This window comes from Ailuropoda melanoleuca, chromosome 12 (genome assembly GCF_002007445.2).
Source record: "Ailuropoda melanoleuca isolate Jingjing chromosome 12, ASM200744v2, whole genome shotgun sequence".
NCBI lineage: Eukaryota > Metazoa > Chordata > Mammalia > Carnivora > Ursidae > Ailuropoda > Ailuropoda melanoleuca.
In genome coordinates this window covers 5,996,443-6,016,599 of record NC_048229.1, presented here as the reverse complement: position 1 = coordinate 6,016,599, position 20,157 = coordinate 5,996,443, and the positions used below count along the sequence as shown (strand labels likewise).

The window sequence follows — 20,157 nt, the reverse complement described above, 5'->3', positions numbered from 1 at the left end:
AAAGAAAAGAAAAGAAAAGAAAAGAAAAGAAAAGAAAAAAGAAAAGAAAAGAATCAGATGACCTAATTTTACCACATAAAACCATTAAAAGGCTTCCCAACAGACTTAGAGTAAAATCCAAACTCTTGACCATGGCTTAGAAAGCCATGTATGACAGTCTATGCTTTCATCTGGAACTACTTTACCCCTTGCAGGCAATACTCAGGCCACACAAGCTTCCTCCAGGTTCTTTAAACATGTTAAGCTCTTTCCTACCTCAGGACATAGTAAAGCTCATTTCTCTGCCTGGAACATGCCCCTCCCTCATGCCTCCCACACCAACAACTCAGCACAGGGCTTACCTCCCTGCTTACAAGTCACCTCTACAGAAAGGCCTTCCTTGACCCCAATCTCACCCCACTCCTGTTCTCTCTCAAACGTTCGATTTCAGTAACCTACAAAATTTTTTCTTTAAATAATTCACTATGTTCTAACTTAAGGTCAATGAACAAAGATCCAGAGAAAGTTTCTCATTTGACAATGACTTAGAAAGGTTAAAATTCACAATTTAACCATCTTTCTCATACACATCAATATTATAACCTTATGATTTTCTCATTTAGTATTCTTTACAAAATCATAATAAAAACCAATCTAGGGGCGCCTGGGTGGCGAAGTCGTTAAGCATCTGCCTTCAGCTCAGGGCGTGATCCCCGCGTTATGGGATCGAGCCCCACATCAGGCTCCTCCGCGAGGAGCCTGCTTCTTCCTCTCCCACTCCCCCTTTGTGTTCCCTCTCTTGCTGGCTGTCTCTCTCTGTCAAATAAATAAATAAAATCTTAAAAAAAAAAAAAAAACAATCTAATATGAAAAAAATTATTCTATACATGTATTATCAAGATAATGCTCTGAGATTATAGAAAAGCCAATTTTGAATAACTAAAAGAACTAAAAAGAAAAATCCATGCAAAAATGAAGATCTATCTTCATAGGTCTGCCCATTAACATAGGAATAAAATTTCTGGAATTTTAGGGCTAAAAGACCTTTTGAGATGTTCTAGCCCAATGTCCTTGTTTTTAGAGATAATAAAATTGAGCTCCAAAAAAAAGTAAGTGATTTGCCTAAGGTCACCCAGCTGGGCAGAGTCAACAAACAAAATATTCCAGGTCTCTTTACACCCAATCTGATTCTATTTCCACCTTTTGGCAAATGCCTCCGCATGAGAGGTTTTATGCTATCTAATAATTAGATGGTTTTACTTTTTTGTTTTTTAAGTAAGCTCTGCACCCAACATGAGGCTCCAACTCACCACCCTGAGATCAAGAGTCGCACGCTCTACTGAGTGAGCCAGCCAGGCGCCCCATAATTAGATGTTTTTACACATCTAAGTTCTATAATGACATTTAACTCTGACTTCCTTATGACTTAGACAGATGAGCTTCTCAGTTCAAAGGGTGCACCTATTTCTAGCTTTAGAGAGATTAAACAAAATAACTTACTTGGCACGTGAGGATCTCATGGGAGTTTTAGAATTATGGCGAAGACTTAACATATTTTCATGCTCTACTTGCTTGACCTGAGCTTCAAGTTTTGAAATTGTTCTAATTCAAAAGTAATAAGATAAATTAAGTACACAATTTAATATATAGCTCAACTACAAATTACTTATTTAACAGATGCTTCTAGAAAAGGAGTGACAAAAGAACTGCTAGTCTGTAAGCCTGTTTTCATAATAAAATGCCACCAGTAAGCTTCAAAAAGCTGAACAAAATTGGAACATAAACTGATAAGGCAAATACATTAAACTCTACAAATAAACACTCCATATACTACAATTGAAGGAAAAGGAAACAACAAATGGACTTTATATAGATAAGTTAAAAAAAATTATAAATTTGACTACGGATCATAACACATGGTATAAAGTAAAAAAATAAATTCAACTATTCAAATAAATTGCAATTCTAACATGTTTAATTCTAAGCATATATAGTCACACTTACAAAATATAGACAGGTAATGTTTTCACAAAAAAGGAAGCAGGTTTAATATCTAATAAAAGAGCTAGTAAGAACTTCCTAATTTTTAAAAGACACAGAGGTTAAACTATCCTGAAAACTCTCTGTCTATGGGAAACTCACCTCATCTGTGCCATGTTCAGAATAAAAGCCTATTTTCAAGTTTACCAACAGAAAATAGGAGCCTGGCCAATTAATTGTTTTGAGGTTATCTTGGCATTCTGTCTGTTCTTTTAAACTTTGCACATGCCTTCGTCTCATCTTTTAAGCTCAAATTCTTGCCTACCCTGATGCAAGAAGGTTTGAGAAAGAACAGCCCTAACGGGCTGATGCTTTATGCCAATCTGATAAGGAAGCTATCAGAACTGAATGCATCACAGAAAAGACTTGAGCAGATGAGAAGGCCAGACAGCGTTCACGTTGTCCCCGATGTGAAGTCCTGAGGAATGTAGTAAAATCTCCAAATAAGGGACCCATCTCCAAATACAAATACAAAACATGCTCCAAAGCCAATTAGAAATATCATTTGCATAGGGACCATTTATGACTCTGTTTCTATCTAATTAAGCAAATCAGATCATGAATATACTCCCCAAAACAGGTTTTTAAGAAAGCAGATGGTCATAAAGTTGGGGTGAACGCTGTTTTCTTTTGGAAGCACAAATATAATTTGGTGACCTGGACTGCCTGTTAAAATGCTCTTTTTTTTTTTTTTTTGATAGATTTTCAATGGCTTAGTATCATTTAGATTTTGCTATGCTGACAAAACACACAATGTTTCCGGAAACGCACACTTCTCAAGCACAACCACCAATATACTCTAATCGTTTAAAAATCTTCTTTGGCTCAAATCAAAAGTATTTCCAGGTCAGGGGAAGATTAAGATAAAACCTGATCTCAAAGTACCTAAAAATCCTCAAGAAAAACTTTTTTTTCATTGCTTTCAGTATACATATTTAAATGCTTACATATTTAAATGCTAAAAGAACAAAAGAGGCATACTTGTCTTATTAGTAAGATAATTTACATTTTACCTTTTCAAATCAGAAATCTGAGTATGTGCATCAAGCAATTTGTTCTCAGTTGTATTCAGTGTATCCTATGAAGATAAAGGGAAAATTCAATAACTGAAATAGTCAGGATATATTCCTTTTATTTTAAAATACGTAATATGAAACCAGTCTAAGGCTATACCAGAGAACTACAAAAAAAATTATGCAGATACCCAGCAAATACAGCATCAATCATGAGCCAGTATACGTAATTCAAGGGAAAAACAGAGAGCAAAACACTGGCTTATACAAATAGCTGTACGTATAGCCCCTGTAGTAATAGGTATAGTCTATTACGCGGTGCTTGATTACAAGCAATCCAGTGTTAAAATGGACATGTTTTAACCACAACTTGCCTAAAAACCTTAGTAAATGGCAAAACAGATACCTGTGGTGGTGAGATTTCAGATGTCCTGACTGGTTCCTGGGTCCCCAGGACGCCTGCCTGCCTTCCGCTAACCTTGAATAACCACAGCCCTGTATTCTATGCAACAGAAATACTCTGGACCCCACTGACAGCATCACTGCAGAGTTTCACTGAATTCAAATATGTAGTTCCCAAACAAAGTTTTCATTAAGAAATCAAACATAATCAGTAAAATCAAACAACCCCACAAAAAGTGAATGCTTTAAAAAACTTCATATTCAAATATTAATACTTATTTACATCTATATCATACCTTATACTCTTCTAAAAATTTCACCTCAACTCATCTCAAATGCAATAGCCATTCTCAATATTTGTTAACACATCCGAAAATTTATGACTTAAGTGGGAAAATATTTGAAAATAAGGATATTGACAAAGAAGATGAAGTGAGTGGTCTAACTCAAGCAGCTAGATGGGGATGGAGGATGGGGAGAATAGAGGGGGATAAAGGGTCAGCCTTCTTCATTTCCAACCCAGTGCTTCTGCCCCTCCATGAAGCTCAGAACATGAATCAACAACCATTACCTTTACTCTTTCGTGTTCTTTTCCAAGGGACTCATACTCTCCTAAGAGCTACAAGGAAAAACAAAGAAATGTATCACAAAATTAAACATTATAATATCAACCCAGAGATCCTCTATAAAAGAGCTGCCCATACTCTTCAAAAATGCTAAGGTCTTGAAATAGAAAGGTTAACACTCTGTTCCAGACTGAAGGCAACTAAAGAGATAAGAGGAGTGAATATAAGGCATGATTCTGGGTTGGATCCTGAACTGGGAAAAGTGCCATAAAATGATAATTTGCATGTGAATTGCACATTTGATTTCTTTACTTTGATTGTTCTGTGACTATGTACGGAAGGCCCTTGTTCTTAGGAAATACATACCAAAAGGTAGGGGTAAAGGGGCATAATGTCTACAACTTACTCTAAAATTGTTCAAGAAAAAAAAAATGCACGTGTGAACATATATATATGTATATACATATATATATAGGAGGTGATAAAGCAAATATGGCAAAATGTTAACAACTGTGATCCTAGGTAAAAGGAATAGGACCATTCTTACAAGTTTTCTGTAAGTTCGAATTTGTTTCAAATAAAGACAAAAATTATACAAGTCAAGACCCTTTAAGTAAGCAGTATTTTAAAAGATTAAAATTTGCATTCTTTTTTGAATTGTACATTTCTTTTTGATAAATTCCACAGAGTAAAGGCACAGTCCCAAGTCTAATATAATTAGGTAATCTTTTAAAAAAATACATATATGTGAAAAAAAAATAAAAAAATAAAAAAATAAATAAAAAAATTAAAAAAAAAAAAAAAAAAAAAAAAAAAAAAAAAAAAAAAAAAAAAAAAAAAAAAAAAAAAAGGGGCGCCTGGGTGGCACAGCGGTTAAGCGTCTGCCTTCGGCTCAGGGCGTGATCCCGGCGTTGTGGGATCGAGCCCCACGTCAGGCTCCTCTGCTATGAGCCTGCTTCTTCCTCTCCCACTCCCCCTGCTTGTGTTCCCTCTCTCACTGGCTGTCTCTATCTCTGTTGAATAAATAATAAAATCTTAAAAAAATAAATAAATAAATAAATAAATAAATAAAATAAAATAAAAAAATACATATATGTGAGACTTATTAAAGAAGACAGATTCAAATAATTTTCTTTTTATCCCAAGATCCCAGTAAAGTAACCATGAGGCAGTTACAGAGAAATCAAGAGTTGAGCGCCCCAAAGGAGCAATCTCAGTGAGGCTGTAACAAGGCGGAGGAGGCTAGAAGCGTCAGCGCCTGCATAGGAGATGCTGACAGTAAGGGGGCTGCTATCTTCATAACCCTGAGAGGCTCAGGACCTGAATATCAGCTTCAGCAGTAGACAGGGTGAAAGCATAGGCTGACCAAAGGGAGCTGGTTAAAAGTCCTTAAGTTGAGTGGTTAGAGCGTCTGACAGCAGTGGACTGGCCAGCCAGGTGACAGGACACAGGAAATGTGAATGACAGGCAAATGCCACTCTGGAAACCCAAGTCTAACAGGTGGAGGAAGCAAAGAAATAAGGAGATTTTGACTAAGGAAAAGTTAAAAAAACAAAAACAAAAACAAGGGGTGCCTGGGTGGCACAGCGGTTGGGCGTCTGCCTTCGGCTCAGGGCGTGATCCTGGCGTTCTGGGATCGAGCCCCACATCAGGCTCCTCTGCTATGAGCCTGCTTCTTCCTCTCCCACTCCCCCTGCTTGTGTTCCCTCTCTCGCTGGCTGTCTCTCTCTCTGTCAAATAAATAAATAAAAATCTTAAAAACAAAAACAAAAACAAAAACAAAAGCCTTGGCTCCCCAACCCTCACTGCCACCAGAGCCTGACTGAAAGGTCCCAGACAAGAGACTGGGCGACTCTTCCTTGGGAAAACCAAACAATGCCAGAAAAAAGACCTCCACATAATCACATCTGGAGGTTCCCTAACCAAACGGCTGGTTAAAATAAAACAAAATACAAAAGGAGTACCCCATAAAAGGCAACACCAGGTGAAATGCAAGCCACAAGCCAAGAGAAGAGACCTGCAATACATATTAATTAACCATTTCACATCCACCAGACCGGAAGAGGCCTGACAATAGCAAGCACTGGAAATAATCTGGAAAATAAGAATTCTCATACATTACTGGTGGGAAAATGAACTAGTACAACCATTTCAGAGAGCAATTTAGCACTACCTGATGAAGATGACAGTGTTCATATTCTAAGTCCCAGCCACTACACACAGAGGTACACAGGCTCATGGGACAGACTGTATATCCCCAAAATGGCAGCAGCAATTTCTGCTCACACAAGGTCTTCCAGAACCTGGCCACACCCCATCTAGAGGTGGTATCCATTTCTTCTTCCCTTGAACCTGGGCAGGCCTTTGAGATTATTTAACAAATGAAATGAGACAGAAATGATGCCGAAGGATTTCCAGGGCTGGGTCATAAAAGGCTAATGGCTGTCAGGACACTCCTTCAGGACGCTGGTCTGTGGCACTCAGTCGTCATGCTTCAAAGAAGCCAAACTAGCCCACATGGAGAAGGAAAGCAGCCTTAGTCGACAGCCATCATCAACAACCAGCCCCCAGCCTTTGAAATTCCAGCTGAGGTCCTAGAGGTTGCAGAGCAGAGACAAGCTGTCCCTGCTGTGCCCAGTCCGAGTCCCCAGACTACTGAGTCCATGAGCACAGCATGTACAGTTTTGGGGTCACCTGTGCTGTGACTCTGGTAACTGCAATAATACCCAAGAGGTACTTGCACAGGTCTGTACAAGGAGCCTGTTCAGGAATGTTCATGGCCCTGTTGCTCTGGAGAGCAATATAAAGAAACTGGCAAGAGGAAAACAGATAATTGTGGAAGATTCAGTGTGAGTAGAATACACAGGATGAGAACAAATGAACGAGTGCTAATGCATCTGCCTGAATAAATCTTACCAATGAAAAAAGCTGCAGAATAGTAAACAGTGTGACAGCATTTATAAAAAGCTCGACACTATGCCAACCAACACTGATAAAGCGTATATGCACGTGTAAGACACAGACATGGGAAGACATTCACACTGTTCCGATCAGTCACTCCCAGGAAGGCAGGGTGATCAGAAATGGGTGCTGGGTCGGGGAGGGGAGCGGGACTGTATCTGTAGTATTTTAAATCTGAAGATGAGTGGTGGGTCCACATGTAATATTCTTTTCATATACCTGAAAAACTTCAAATATGTTTAAATAAAAATGAATAAAAGCAGCACGTATCAATATGGTAAATCTCAGAAACAGTGCTACAAAAAAACCAGGTTGCACAAAAGTATATGTGGTACAATACAATTCATATATAGTTTAAGGACACATAAAACATTACTATATATTGTTTATAAATCCATGCATATGGAGCAAAAGCAGAAATCCATGGGGAAAACCAACAGCATATTCAGCACAGCAAGTAGGAGAGAAAGGAATAGAAGAGAGTATTTCAATTGTATTTACAGACAGCTGGTATGTGGATGTGCTATATATTACTTTGTATACTCTTCTCTATGCTTGAAATATTTGACATGATAAATACAAAGGAAGACAGTGTTACCACTCGCAATATTAATATAATTTCAGCTCAAAACAACATTCCAACGATTCCGTGCTGTTTCCTGTTACTCCAACATAACTGCAGTGAGTTTATGAATAATTAAAAAAGATGGCATCCAGGGGCGCCTGGGTGGCACAGCGGTTAAGCGTCTGCCTTCGGCTCAGGGCGTGATCCTGGCGTTATGGGATCGAGCCCCACATCAGGCTCCTTCACTATGAGCCTGCTTCTTTCTCTCCCACTCCCCCTGCTTGTGTTCCCTCTCTCGCTGGCTGTTTCTATCTCTGTCAAATAAATAAATAAAATCTTAAAAAAAAAAAAAAAAAAGATGGCATCCCAGTAGCAATGAACATACCTAGTGCTAGATCTTCATTTCTAAATATCATTTTCCACCTAAAGGAACCATGCCTCCACGGAAAAATGACTGATTTATGGTTGGGACTGGGAAAGTACAAGATGAGCCTGGAATATCTCGCCGGATAATGCTCAGAGAATGACACGAACATGTCCAAAGGACATAGGAGTCAGCCAGCCTGACACTTACCCTACCGGCCAAAACTAGGACAATGCAAGTAACAAAATAACAACAACAACAACAAAAAGAACTGTAACTCACTGAACAAAATAAGAATTTGTGAGTCCACACGAATATAAATAAATAACAGAGTGGAGAGCTCCTCCTTTCCGTAAAATATAGGAGTAATAGAAGAACCACCATTTGGCAACCACAACAGTAATTACTTGTTTCAGAAAAGACTCCTCAGTGGACACTAAAGCTAGTGGGTAAAAGTTTGATGAGAAAAAGGTGATTTACAAAGACTTAAAATATCCCCTAATAGAACCCTCCTACAGTGTTGGTGGAAATGCAAGCTGGTGCAGCCACTCTGGAAAACAGTACGTAGGTTCCCCAAAAAGTTGAAAATAGAGCTACCCTATGACCCAGCAAATTTTACTACTGGGTGTTTACCCAAAAGATACAAATGCAGTGATCCGAGGGGCACTTGCACCCCAATGTTTATAGCAACAATGTCCACAAGAGCCAAACTATGGGACTCCTGGGTGGCTCAGTCGTTAAGCGTCTGCCTTCGGCTCAGGGCATGATCCTAGAGCTCTGGGATCGAGTCCCACATCAGGCTCCTCAGCTGGGAGCCTGCTTCTTCCTCTCCCACTTCCCCTGCTTGTGTTCCCTCTCTCACTGGCTATCTCTCTCTCTCTCAAATAAATAAATAAAACCTTTAAAAAAAAAAAAAAGCCAAACTATGGAAATAGCCCAGATGTCCATCAACAGATGAAGGGATAAAGACGATGTGGTGTGTATACACACACACACACACACATATATATACACATACACACACACAACACACACACACACACACACACACACAATGGAATATTATGAAGCCATCAAAAAATATGAAATCTTGCCATTTGCAACAATGTGGATGAAACTAGAGGGTATTATGCTAAGCAAAATAAGTCAATCAGAGAAAGACAATTATCATATGATAATATGGTATCATATGATCTCACTCTTACGTGGAATTTAAGAAACAAAACAGAGAATCATAGGGGAAAAGAAGAAAAAATAAAACAAGATGAAACCAGACACTAAGACAAACCATAAGAGACTCTTAGTCATAGGAAACAAACTGAGGGTTGCTGGAGGGGAGGGGAGGAGGGGATGGCGTAACTCGGTGATGGACATTAAGGAGGACATGTGATATGAGCACTGGGTATTATATAAGACTAATGAATCAAGGGCCTATGCCTCTGAAACCAATAATACATTATATGCTAATTAACTAAATTGAAATTAAAAATGTTTAAAAATACATATACATATCCCCTAATACTAATAATTCCAAATGGGGAGACAGAACTTTACAGTGGAGAAACCTGGCAAACACCACCTGAAACCAAGAGATCAGGATTAATACACAACGTTAACGTGTGCCTTCTGATAGGATGTGCTAAGAAAAGCTCGGCTTCCTTCCGTGGTATTCCTGTGCATTCATTCTAACAACCTGAACCTGATTGTGCAAAACACAGACCCAAACTGAAGAACATTCTACAACAGTGCTGTCCAACACAACTTTCTGCACCACTGGAAGTGTTCTCTATATCTGCACTGTCCAACAGGGCAGCCACAGCCACATGGAACCACTGAAAGAATGATAAAGCACATATTGTTAAATGTTAAGACTTCAAATCAAGATGTACCTGGGTGGGCTCAGTCAGTTAAGCATCTGACTTCGCCTCAGGTCATGATCTCAGGGTCCTGGGACAGAGACCAGCATCAAGCTCCCTGCTTAGCCGGGAGTCTGCTTGTTCCTCTCCCTCTGCCCTCCCCCCACTCATGCGCACGCACGCTCTCTCTCTCTCAAATAAATAAAATCTTTTTAAAAAAATATTTAGAATCGAGATGAAAGGTATATAGAGGGGTGCCTGGGTGGCTCAGTCGGTTAAGCATCTGCCTTCAGCTCAGGTCATGATCCCATGGTCCTGGGATCGAGCCCTGCATCAGGCTCCCTGCTCAGAGGGTAGTCTTGTTTCTCCCTCTCCCTCTGCTGCTCCCCTTAGCTTGTGCTCTCTTTCTCTCACTCTGCTCTCTCAAATAAATAAATAAAATCTTAAAAAAAAAAAGGTATATGAAAAGTTTTTATACAATTCTTGCAACTTTCTGTAATTCTGGTATTATGTCAAAGTAAACGTACAAGGGGAGCCTGGGTGGTTCAGTCAGTCAAGTGTCTGACTTCAACTCAGGTCATGATCTCAGGGTCCTGGGAGAGAGCCCCTCGTCAGGCTCCTCACTTGGCAAGGAGTCTGCTTAGTCCCCCTGCCCCTCACGCTGCTTATACTTTCTTTCTCTCAAATAAATAAATAAAATCTTAAAAAAAAAAAAGTAAAACATACAAGGAGTCTTAAAAATCAGGATCTCATCATGTATTCACACACAAAAATTATATTGTTAATATACATGAACAAGAACAGTAATAACCAAAACCTTGTGAAGTTCTAATCAAATATGACATACCGAACAGAGTATTTATATCCACTCTCTCCTGAGACTTTACTGACAGTAAGGAAATAAAAAAAACAGGGCTTGTTGATACGATATGCTGAAAATGGTACTTTACCTCTGTGGTTTTCCTCCCAATATCCCATAACTACAGTCAAAGCATGAGAAAAACATCAGACAAATCCCAAGGACATCCAACAAAATTCCTGATCAGTCCTCCTTAAAACTGTCTAGGGTCATCAAAAACAAGGAAAGTCTGAGAAACTGTCACAGCCAAAAAGAGCCTAAGGAGACGTGATACCTAAATGTAATACAGGATCCTGGAACAGGAAAAGAACATTAGGTAAAAACAAAGGAAACCTAAATATGTTATGGAATTTACTTAATAATTATGTATCAATATTGGTTCATTAATTGTTGCAAACATACCATACTAATATAAAACATTAACAACAAGTGAACTGCGCAGGGTGGGAACACTGCACTATGCTCTCAATTTTTCTGTAAATCCAAAACTGCTTTAAAAAATAAAGTGTTTTTTTAAAAGTGTGCCTGCAAACTATAAATGTTTTCAAATATGGAAGGCTTCAGAATTCATCTCCCATGTATTCTTTTCTCAGGGGACATACTTTAGCAAAACACAGAATTAAACCAAGAACGAAGACACAGGATGCACACAAAAGATCCATGGGGCTCCTTGGTGGCTCAGTCGGCTAAGCGTCCAACTCTTGATTTCGACTCAGGTCATGATCTCAGGGTCTTGGGATCAAGCCCCTTGTCAGGCTCTGCACTCAGCACACAGTCTGCTTGTCCCTCTCTCTCTTCTCCTCCCCCTGCTCTCTCCCTCTCTAAAATAAACAAATAAAAATCATAAAAAAAAAAGAGACAGAGAGAGATCCAATAGAGGAAACAAGCAAAGACCATCCCCAGGATGATGATGAAGTCAAGTCCTAGACATCTGTGTATTGGACCTCAAGAGCAACCAGCTCATAATGAAGCAAAAGTATCTGGAGGTGGGAGTAAGTGCTAAACACAGGATACCAAGCAGGTTAAAAAAAAAAGCCAATTACCAATTCCAGGAAAAATACAAGTTGTTAGAGAAAGGAAATGTAAATCACTGTATACTGCAGCTTAGCTCTGAACAATATTTATACAGACAATAAGAAATACTGAATACTGATTTAACTGTAAATGATAATCCATCTTATTTCAAATCTAAGACATCACTGACTAGAAATCAAACCATTACTTTATTTACTATTACTACTAAAAGAAAAAAGAAATGCTGTCAATTAAAATATAACACCATGGTATAAAGATGTATACCAATTTCTGAATTGCTAAAATATAAAAGAACAGCTTCTTAGAATCAATTTAATTTATTAATCACACTGAAAGGAGAGAAAGAAGTGTTTGCATTGGGAGCAAATGGTGTAAAAATACTAAACTGTGATCTTCCTTGCACAGAAGGAAGTCAATATATAATGTCTGAAATTGATGGAGGAAAAAAAGAAAGAGCATTATAAGTTTGTTACATAGAAACATGGAGAAAAATGCTAGAAGAAATCGCTAAAAGAGCTGACAGTAGGACTTCTAAGGTAGGGGAAACCAAGGTAGGGGAAGGTGGAGAAGACTGCCGTTTTTCATTTGAGATTTGACTATTTAAACCATTTACAGGTATTACCTTCATGAAAACAAATGTAAAAAATCAAAGCAACAACAACAACAAAAATCAAAGCAACAATAATCTAAAGCTATCAGGAAGAAAATTCAACAGCTGAAATACTTTCAGATTTTTTTTTATGTACCATGACAAAGGATATCAAGAAAAACCTGAGAAAAAAATACACAACCCCAAACCCAATGCAGTCTTAATGTTATACAAATCCAAATTTTAAGTGACATTATAGCAAAGTGAAAATATTCAATCAAACCTATTCTAAATCTGGTTCATTTTACCCATCCAGCAACACAGATGTCAATTTAAGATAGCTCAAAAGTTGACCTGCTAGAGTCAGAAAGGCGTGGGAGTGACACCACAGCTCTGAAAGCTGACTTCCTGCTTCAAGATAAGACCCAACTGACTCAATTCGGAGGGTATATATTTGCAGCTACAGCAAAGTTCCATAAAACAAAAATAAACTTGGAAAAAGTCATAATTGCCTGTAAGAGTATAACATCTAAAATTACTTTTAGCCTACCCGTCGTTAAGTTTCCATTATTTGTCACTTACATCTTGAAACATTTTGTTTTCTTGTTTCAGTCTCGCTTCTTTCTCATCTGAGAGTTTGTAAGCATTCTCAAACGCTTCTTCTAAATCCTGCAGTCGAGATTTTAGTCGAATGATGGTATTGTCTTTTTCTTTATTACTTGTTCTCATTTCCTCAATCCGTTCCTGCAAAATTTTGGAAGCATTGCTGGCTGCATTGAAGCGTTCTCTGAAATCACTCTACAAAATAAAAACAAAGATAATAAACTGCTTTTAATAAAAAAAAATAGCAGTTAACAAATTGTGGGCATTAAACTATGAAAGGAAAATAATAAGATAAATAAACTATAGAAGGAAAAAAATAAAATAAAACCTACAAATGGGAGGGGCGCCTAGGTGGCACAGCGGTTGAGCGCCTGCCTTCGGCTCAGGGCGTGATCCTGGCGTTATGGGATCGAGCCCCACATCAGGCTCCTTCTGCTATGAGCCTGCTTCCTCCTCTCCCACTCCCCCTGCTTGTGTTCCCTCTCTCACTGACTGTCTCTATCTCTGTCGAATAAATAAATAAAATCTTTAAAAAAAAAAAAACCTACAAATGGGAATCACAAATTTAATATTTTGTGGGGTGCCTGGGTGGCTCAGTCAGTTAAGTGTCTGCCTTTGGTTCAGGTCATGATCCCAGGGTCCAGGGTTTAAGCCCCACATTGGGCTCCCTGCTCAGCAGAGAGCCTGCTTCTCCCTCTCCCTCTGCCTGCCACTCCCCCTGCTTGTACTCTCTCTCTCTCTCCCCCCTCCCATTCTCTCTGTCAAATAAAATAATTAATTACATCTTTAAAAAAAAAAAGCCTTAATATTTTGTTGTGCGTTGGGATGAAGACTAAAAAGGATTACTCTACTAAAATAACAGCTTCAGGGGCTCCTGGCTTCAGGGGCTCCTCTTGATCTTGGGGTTGTAAGTTCGAGCCTCACACTGGGTACGTTTACTTAAAAATAAAATCTTTAAAATAAATAAAGAAAAAAACAGCTTCATTAGATTATCATGAAGTATAGACACAAAACCACTGTTTGAGGCATTATAATGCTGAACTCACCTATAGGTCACTTTCATGAAAAAAATAACCATGGCTATCAGGAAAATGATTCTGAAAGCACAGGTGGAATCTGTTGCCCCACATTAATATTTAGAGAATAATAAAGCATTTCTTACGCTATTCTCTCTTACTAGGAAAATAAAAGAGAAAATTCAAAGCACATCTGATATGTTAGTATTCATTCAACAATCATTTCTTAAATATCCACTAGGTGCCAGGCACTGTGGTGCCAGAAATATAAGATTAGCAAGAAGGACAAATCCCTGACTTCGAGAAGCTTTCAGTTCAGGAGACAAAGACAACTAAAAACACATCAAAGAAAGACAAAGAAACAGTGCACAGAATATAACTGGCATCTTCCATCAAAACATTACTTATAAGGTTACATGCAAAAGAATAAAACTTGGTAATGCATGAAAAATTTTTTTTAAGTTTATGCATTCCAGTTATACATCCAAGAAAATTAAAAACATAAGTCCACATAAAATCTTGTATACAAATATTCATAGCACTATCATTCATAATGTCCAAAAAATGAAAACCAAAACATCCATCATCTGATGAATGGATAAATATGGTCTATCCCTACAACGAAATGTTACTTAGCCCTAAAAAATAATGAAATACCAATTCATGCTACAACGTGGATAAACCTTGAAAGCTAAGTGCTAAGTGAAAGAAGCCAGACACGAAAGGTCATATATGTGATTCCATTTACACCAATGTTCAGAATAGGCAAATCCAAAGAACAGAAAGTAGGGTAGTGGTTGCTAGGGGCTGGGGAGAAGGAGTTTTGGAGTTAGGAGGGAAAGGCTGATGGTGAAGGGGTTCAGGGTTTCTTTCTGAATGAGAAAATATTCTAAAACTAACTATGGTGATGGTTGCACAAGTCTGCAAATACTCTAAAAACCACAGAATTATACACTTCCAAACAGTGAGTTTTATGATATGTAAATTATATCCCAATAAAAAAAATAAAAATTTTAAAGTGTAAAAGTTTATCATATCATAGGAAGCCAGCAGTATTCAAAATATAAACAATAAGACATCCTAACAACAACAAAAAAACCCCACATAGTCAATGTTTTTATAAAACTATTAATTAGTCTCTAAAGTTCAATTAACAAAAAGGTTTCAGTTTTTAACATTAAGCCACTAAACAACAAAAGAGTACTTACGACTTCTATTTCCAGTAAGTTATTCTTATTTTCAAGTGTTCTCACACGACTGGTAGCTTCATTCAGAGCACTATCTAAATGGCCACATCTAAAAATGATAAATTGAAATGAAAAAATTAGAAGATAAAATCCTTTCCCTTAAAAGTATTCTATAAATCTCATTCTATAATATGTAACATAAAACAAATTCTCCAATGTTAGTGAACACTCAGGATGCCATTTTAATAAATACATCCCATCCCAATAAACTTGATGATACTATTTTCCAGAGAAAAGAACAGTATGAAAAGATCCCTAATAGTTAAGTAAAAAAGCAAAATATGAACAGACATTTGTACACCCATGTTCACAGCAGCAAAACACACACAAGCCAAAAGATGGAAGCAACCCAAGTGTCCAGGAGGATGAATGGATAAAGAAGGTGTGGTCTATCCATCCGATGGAGTAGTAGTCAGCCCTAAAAAGGATGAAAATCTAGGGGCGCCTGGGTGGCTCAGTTGGTTAAGCATCAGACTTTTGATTTCGACTCAGGTCATGACGTCAGGTTGGTGAGATCAAATCCCCACTGGGCTCTGTGCTGAGCACAGAGCCTGCTTGAGATTCTCTCTGCCCCTCTCCCTCTTTAAAAAAAAAAAAAAGAAAAAGGATTAAATTCTAACACCTGCTACAACATGGATGAACTTTTCATTACACTAAGTGAAACAGGCCAGACACAAAAGGACAAGTATGATTCCACTCACACAGGTCCCCAAGTTCATATGGGGCATCAAATTCATAGACAGAAAGTAGGATGCTGGGTGCCAGAGGCGGGGGGGTCAGGGAATGGAGAGTTGCTTAATGGGGACAGTTTGCAAGATGAAAAGTTCTAGGGGCCCCTGGGTGGCACAGTCAGTTAAGCGTCCGACTCTTCATTTCAGCTCAGGTCATGGTCTCAGGGTTATGGGATCAAGCTCTGCAATGGGCTCCATGTAGAGTCTTCTTAAAACTCCCTCTCCTTCTCCTTCTGCCCCTCTCCTCCCACTCTCTCTCTTTCTCTCTCTCTCTTAAATAAATCTTAAAAAAAAAAGTTCTGGAGATGGATGGTGGTGATGGTTGCACAAAAGCAAGAATGTACTTAATGCCAGAGAACTGACCACTTAAAAATGGTCAACATGGGGGGCACAGTCAGTTAAGCATCTGACTCTTGGACCTGGCTCAGGTCATGATCTCAGGGTCACGAAATCCAACCCCACATCAGACTCCACAATCAGTGCAGAGTCTGCTTGAAACTCTTTCCCTCCCTTCTCACGTTCTCTAAAATATAAAATCTTTTTTTAAAAAAAATGGTTAGCATGGTAAATTGTTATTTATAATTTACATCAAAAAATTAAATTTAGGGGCGCCCGGGCGGCTCAGTCAGTGAAGCGCCTGCCTTTGGCTCAGGTGATGATCCCAGGGTCCTGGAATCAAGCCCCGCAACTGCCTCCCTGCTCCACGGGGAGCCTGCTTCTCCCTCTCCCTCTGCCTTCCGCTGCCCCTGCCTGCGCACTCACTCTTGCACTCTCTTTCTCTGTCAAATAAATAAATAAAATCTTTAAAAAAATTATATTTAAAAATACAGGGTACAGGAGACTGCAGAAAATAGCTTGATCTTTGTTATGAAAAAAACTTATATATACATCTGTGCATTATGATTTCTAGGATATAAAACTTAAGTCTGAAATGTAAGCATTGGGTAACATAGAAGTTGGGTAGGGAGACCTTTCATATTACATTCCTCTGTGCTTCTTCCGAATTAGCATGAATGTATTATTCTTATAATTAAGGACCTTCTTCATAAAATTAATCATCACAGAACCTCAAAATCAAAAAATACACAGAAAAATACTGTTATCATTTTGACTTAGTGTTACTGAATTGTGAATAAAAGCTATATTTATTTGGCACTGATTATATACCAAGTCTATGTTAAGCACTTTATATTCATCCTCACAATCGAGTTAGGACTGCTATCATTACTATTTTACAGATGAGGAAACAGAGACGCTGAACTCCTCCTGGGTTGTAAGCAATCACTGGGCTCTGAAACCTGGCAATGTGGCTCCGGAGTCCACGCTCCTAACTCCTGTGCATTAATGCTGGGCAGAAATCAAATACTGATAAAACTGTTCTTGAAAGAAAGAGCACTAAAGAGGCAAGTGAAGGTATATTAACTCTATTTTTCTATTTGAACTACCATACTGATTGTGGTAGGAGGCTGTATGACAGAATAATCTGAGACCACAGCTGGCCCACAATGTGTCAATGGCCCAATGGCCCCATTTGCAGTACCAGGGGGATTTTCCCACGTGCGATTTTAAGTTTGAAAAAAACCTGATGTGTATGCTGACCACTTAAAATTGGTTTTTGTCCTAGGTGAATGACTTCTCCAGTCCCAGGTGACCACAACTACTGCCGTGCATTTGCACACTCAGTAGCCTTCCTTCCATGCCCCTCCTGCTGCCGTCACCCTTCCAACTCGGCCACTTCTTCAAACCCTGACTTCCAATCCGTCCCACCCACACCCCGCCTCACTGCTCTACGGCTCTAACAGCTTCTAGACCAACAAAGTGCTTTACTCAGCTCCCATTCACTAGGCGCCTTCTCTGGCAGCCTATCTTTAACCTAACGAGGTCTATTGGGGGGCTTCTCTCATTCTTCCGTCCTTCACAGGAAGTACCTACAGTCCTCTTTGCCTTCTTAAAAACAACAAAAAAAGAACCAGCTTCCCCTACCCTGTCATCTACTCTTTTCCTTTTATCCTAGAAAAGGTAAACCTGGCTTGTTTCTTTCTGGCTTTTTTCAAACTACTGCTCTTTACCACTGCACCCCCAGTCCCAGCTCCACCCCCAGCAGCAAAATGGAACCTGCGGTAACTCACAGGAATAAGACAGCATGTTAACTACCACAGCAACCACAAGCTAGTACAAAGGCTAGTTTTCCTAGAATTCTGCAAGTTAAACTATTAACTGGACCAGAAGATTTCAGTTCCCTCCTAATGTTTTTTCAAGGGGCTTCGTCGTCTTCTGCGTTAGAGAACAATTCTTTGCTGCTCTACCAACCTCAGCAGTTTTCAGTCTGTTTAAGTCCCATTTAAATGTAAAATATGTTGCAAATATGGGGTTATTAATACCAGTTAGAGCATCGAATTTTGTTCATGATTCTCTCTCTAAAACAGGTATTCAACTATCCTTAATATAATTGCCCCATGTTTCCATGTTGGCTTCTTTTTTGAACAAGATAATCGCTTCCACAGGTTCATGAGTGTCTGGATTAAGTTACGTGAAACCTGGGTTTAAGAAAAGGTTGAGAACGGCTCCAGGACATTAAGTCAGAGTTTTCTTAGGAAATCCGTCCATAGTACTAATCCACCCATAAATGACATTACTTTACCTATACAAAATCTGCTCAACTCTTTCAGTATTTTGTCCATATGAAACAAATGCCCTCATGTCAGCTACCAGTGTGCTGTATGAGGCTGGCTCAAAACTATAAAAATAATTATTTAGGCAAATATGTCTTTGTAAAAATTTTTAAATCTAGAGCATGTTTTCAAAGTGTTTTATCACAATATAGGATACTTTGGAAAAAAGAATATATCCAAGCTGGAGAAACACTAATTTTATAGAAGAATTATAAATTTTACCTGTCTACAAGAATTTGATTGGTTTTCTTCCAATCTTCAACTGCAGAAATTTCCTTTGCCTCCAGTTTCTGTTTCAAACTATTTATTTCTGATTCATAGTAAGCTCGAAGATCTGCCATGTGTCGAGCATGCTTTTCCTTCAGGTTCTGCCTAATTCTGTTGTTGAGGGCAAAAAAAATTTTAGGAGTGTCGTTTCCTCACTCTCTATCCCACAAGAGAAACCAAGAACACAATCTTTCTCAAAAGCAAAAGCCTTTTTCCTCTGCAAACCCACAGAAAACATAATAGATTAATATACATGTTGACAACTAATTAAGCAAAAAAAGAAAAGACAAGGATTAATTTGTAGATGTTTTACCTTAAAAACGCTGTATCTCTTTTTTTAAGATTTTATACATTAGGGAAGGTCAATAAAAATCATTTTCATCATTCAAGAAGACGTCATACAAAATCTATTAACATTACAAGCCATGCACTGAAATACATACTTGGACAATATCACAGGATCTTCCAGGGAAGCCAAGGAAATGCATTCTGGGATACTGTTGACTGTCCCTGGAAGCTGCGACTGACTGACTGAGGCTGAGGTTACCATGACAGTGTTTTCTTCATCTACAGTGTTGACGGAGATGTCATTACTAGTAATAGTATAAACTGAAGGAAACGTGGAACTGGTCCTACTTTCATTTTGGAATCCATGATTTTTCCAAGAGTCCACTGGTGAAGCTTTTGTATTTGAAGGATATTTTGGGAATCCAGATAACTGAGAAGCGATATTACTTGCTTGTGAAAATGAGTCTATGTCAGAGTGACTAGACATACTAGGTTCTAGAACAGAGTCTGGTGAAAAGGATATTCTGTCATCAAGGGCATTCAAAAAGCCTTGTGGTTGAATCCCTGAAATCTGCTGATTTGGCTTCATGTGTAACGTTGGATCTAGAGTTAGTACCTAGAAATTAAGACAGATAACAGTAAGGTTTTGCCCTTAGTACTCAGAGTTTGTTTTTAAGTGAGTAGGCTTTAGATCTCCTAGGGAAAATAAAGCTTAAGATAAAAGTTAAGAGTCATGAAGCATCTTTCATTTTCACTCAGCAGAGTGTTGACAATTTACCTCTGGTGGATGATTTGGGTTGGAAGCAGAAGTGAGATTCCTCTCAGGTAACTGCTTGTTTTCCCTTTGTTTTTTATGATAAATATCCTTCAGTGATGGTAGCTTCATCTCATTACTAGTATTAGACTTAAAGATATGAAACAAAATTATTTAAATGGTATTATCAACGATGAAAAAAGTTTACTGATATCAAGATCAGCACCACAAAAAGATTTTTGAAAGATTTTAAATGAATTGAGACTCTAGACTGTCGGACGTCTAAAACAAATTTAGAAGTCATTACCTGTTAATTACGAGTCTTCCTCAGAATGAAAAAAATTAATATC

General features: G+C 38.4%; 1 protein-coding gene across 11 annotated transcripts in view; it reads right to left on the bottom strand.

Moving 5' to 3' along the window:
* Positions 1 to 20,157, bottom strand: part of MPHOSPH9 (M-phase phosphoprotein 9) — a 59,414-nt gene that overhangs the window by 18,201 nt on the left and 21,056 nt on the right. For 10 of the 11 annotated variants that reach the window (XM_019800821.2, XM_034639268.1, XM_034639265.1 and 7 more), the window contains 8 exons: positions 19,832 to 19,957; positions 19,209 to 19,669; positions 18,721 to 18,876; positions 15,057 to 15,144; positions 12,812 to 13,027; positions 4,006 to 4,053; positions 3,033 to 3,097; positions 1,480 to 1,581 (listed from right to left, as the gene is read on the bottom strand). In XM_019800821.2, coding sequence (XP_019656380.2) covers positions 1,480 to 1,581; positions 3,033 to 3,097; positions 4,006 to 4,053; positions 12,812 to 13,027; positions 15,057 to 15,144; positions 18,721 to 18,876; positions 19,209 to 19,669; positions 19,832 to 19,957 — 1,262 coding nt within the window. The remainder of the gene's footprint in view (positions 1 to 1,479; positions 1,582 to 3,032; positions 3,098 to 4,005; positions 4,054 to 12,811; positions 13,028 to 15,056; positions 15,145 to 18,720; positions 18,877 to 19,208; positions 19,670 to 19,831; positions 19,958 to 20,157) is intronic. The other variant, XM_034639263.1, reaches the window with a different exon arrangement.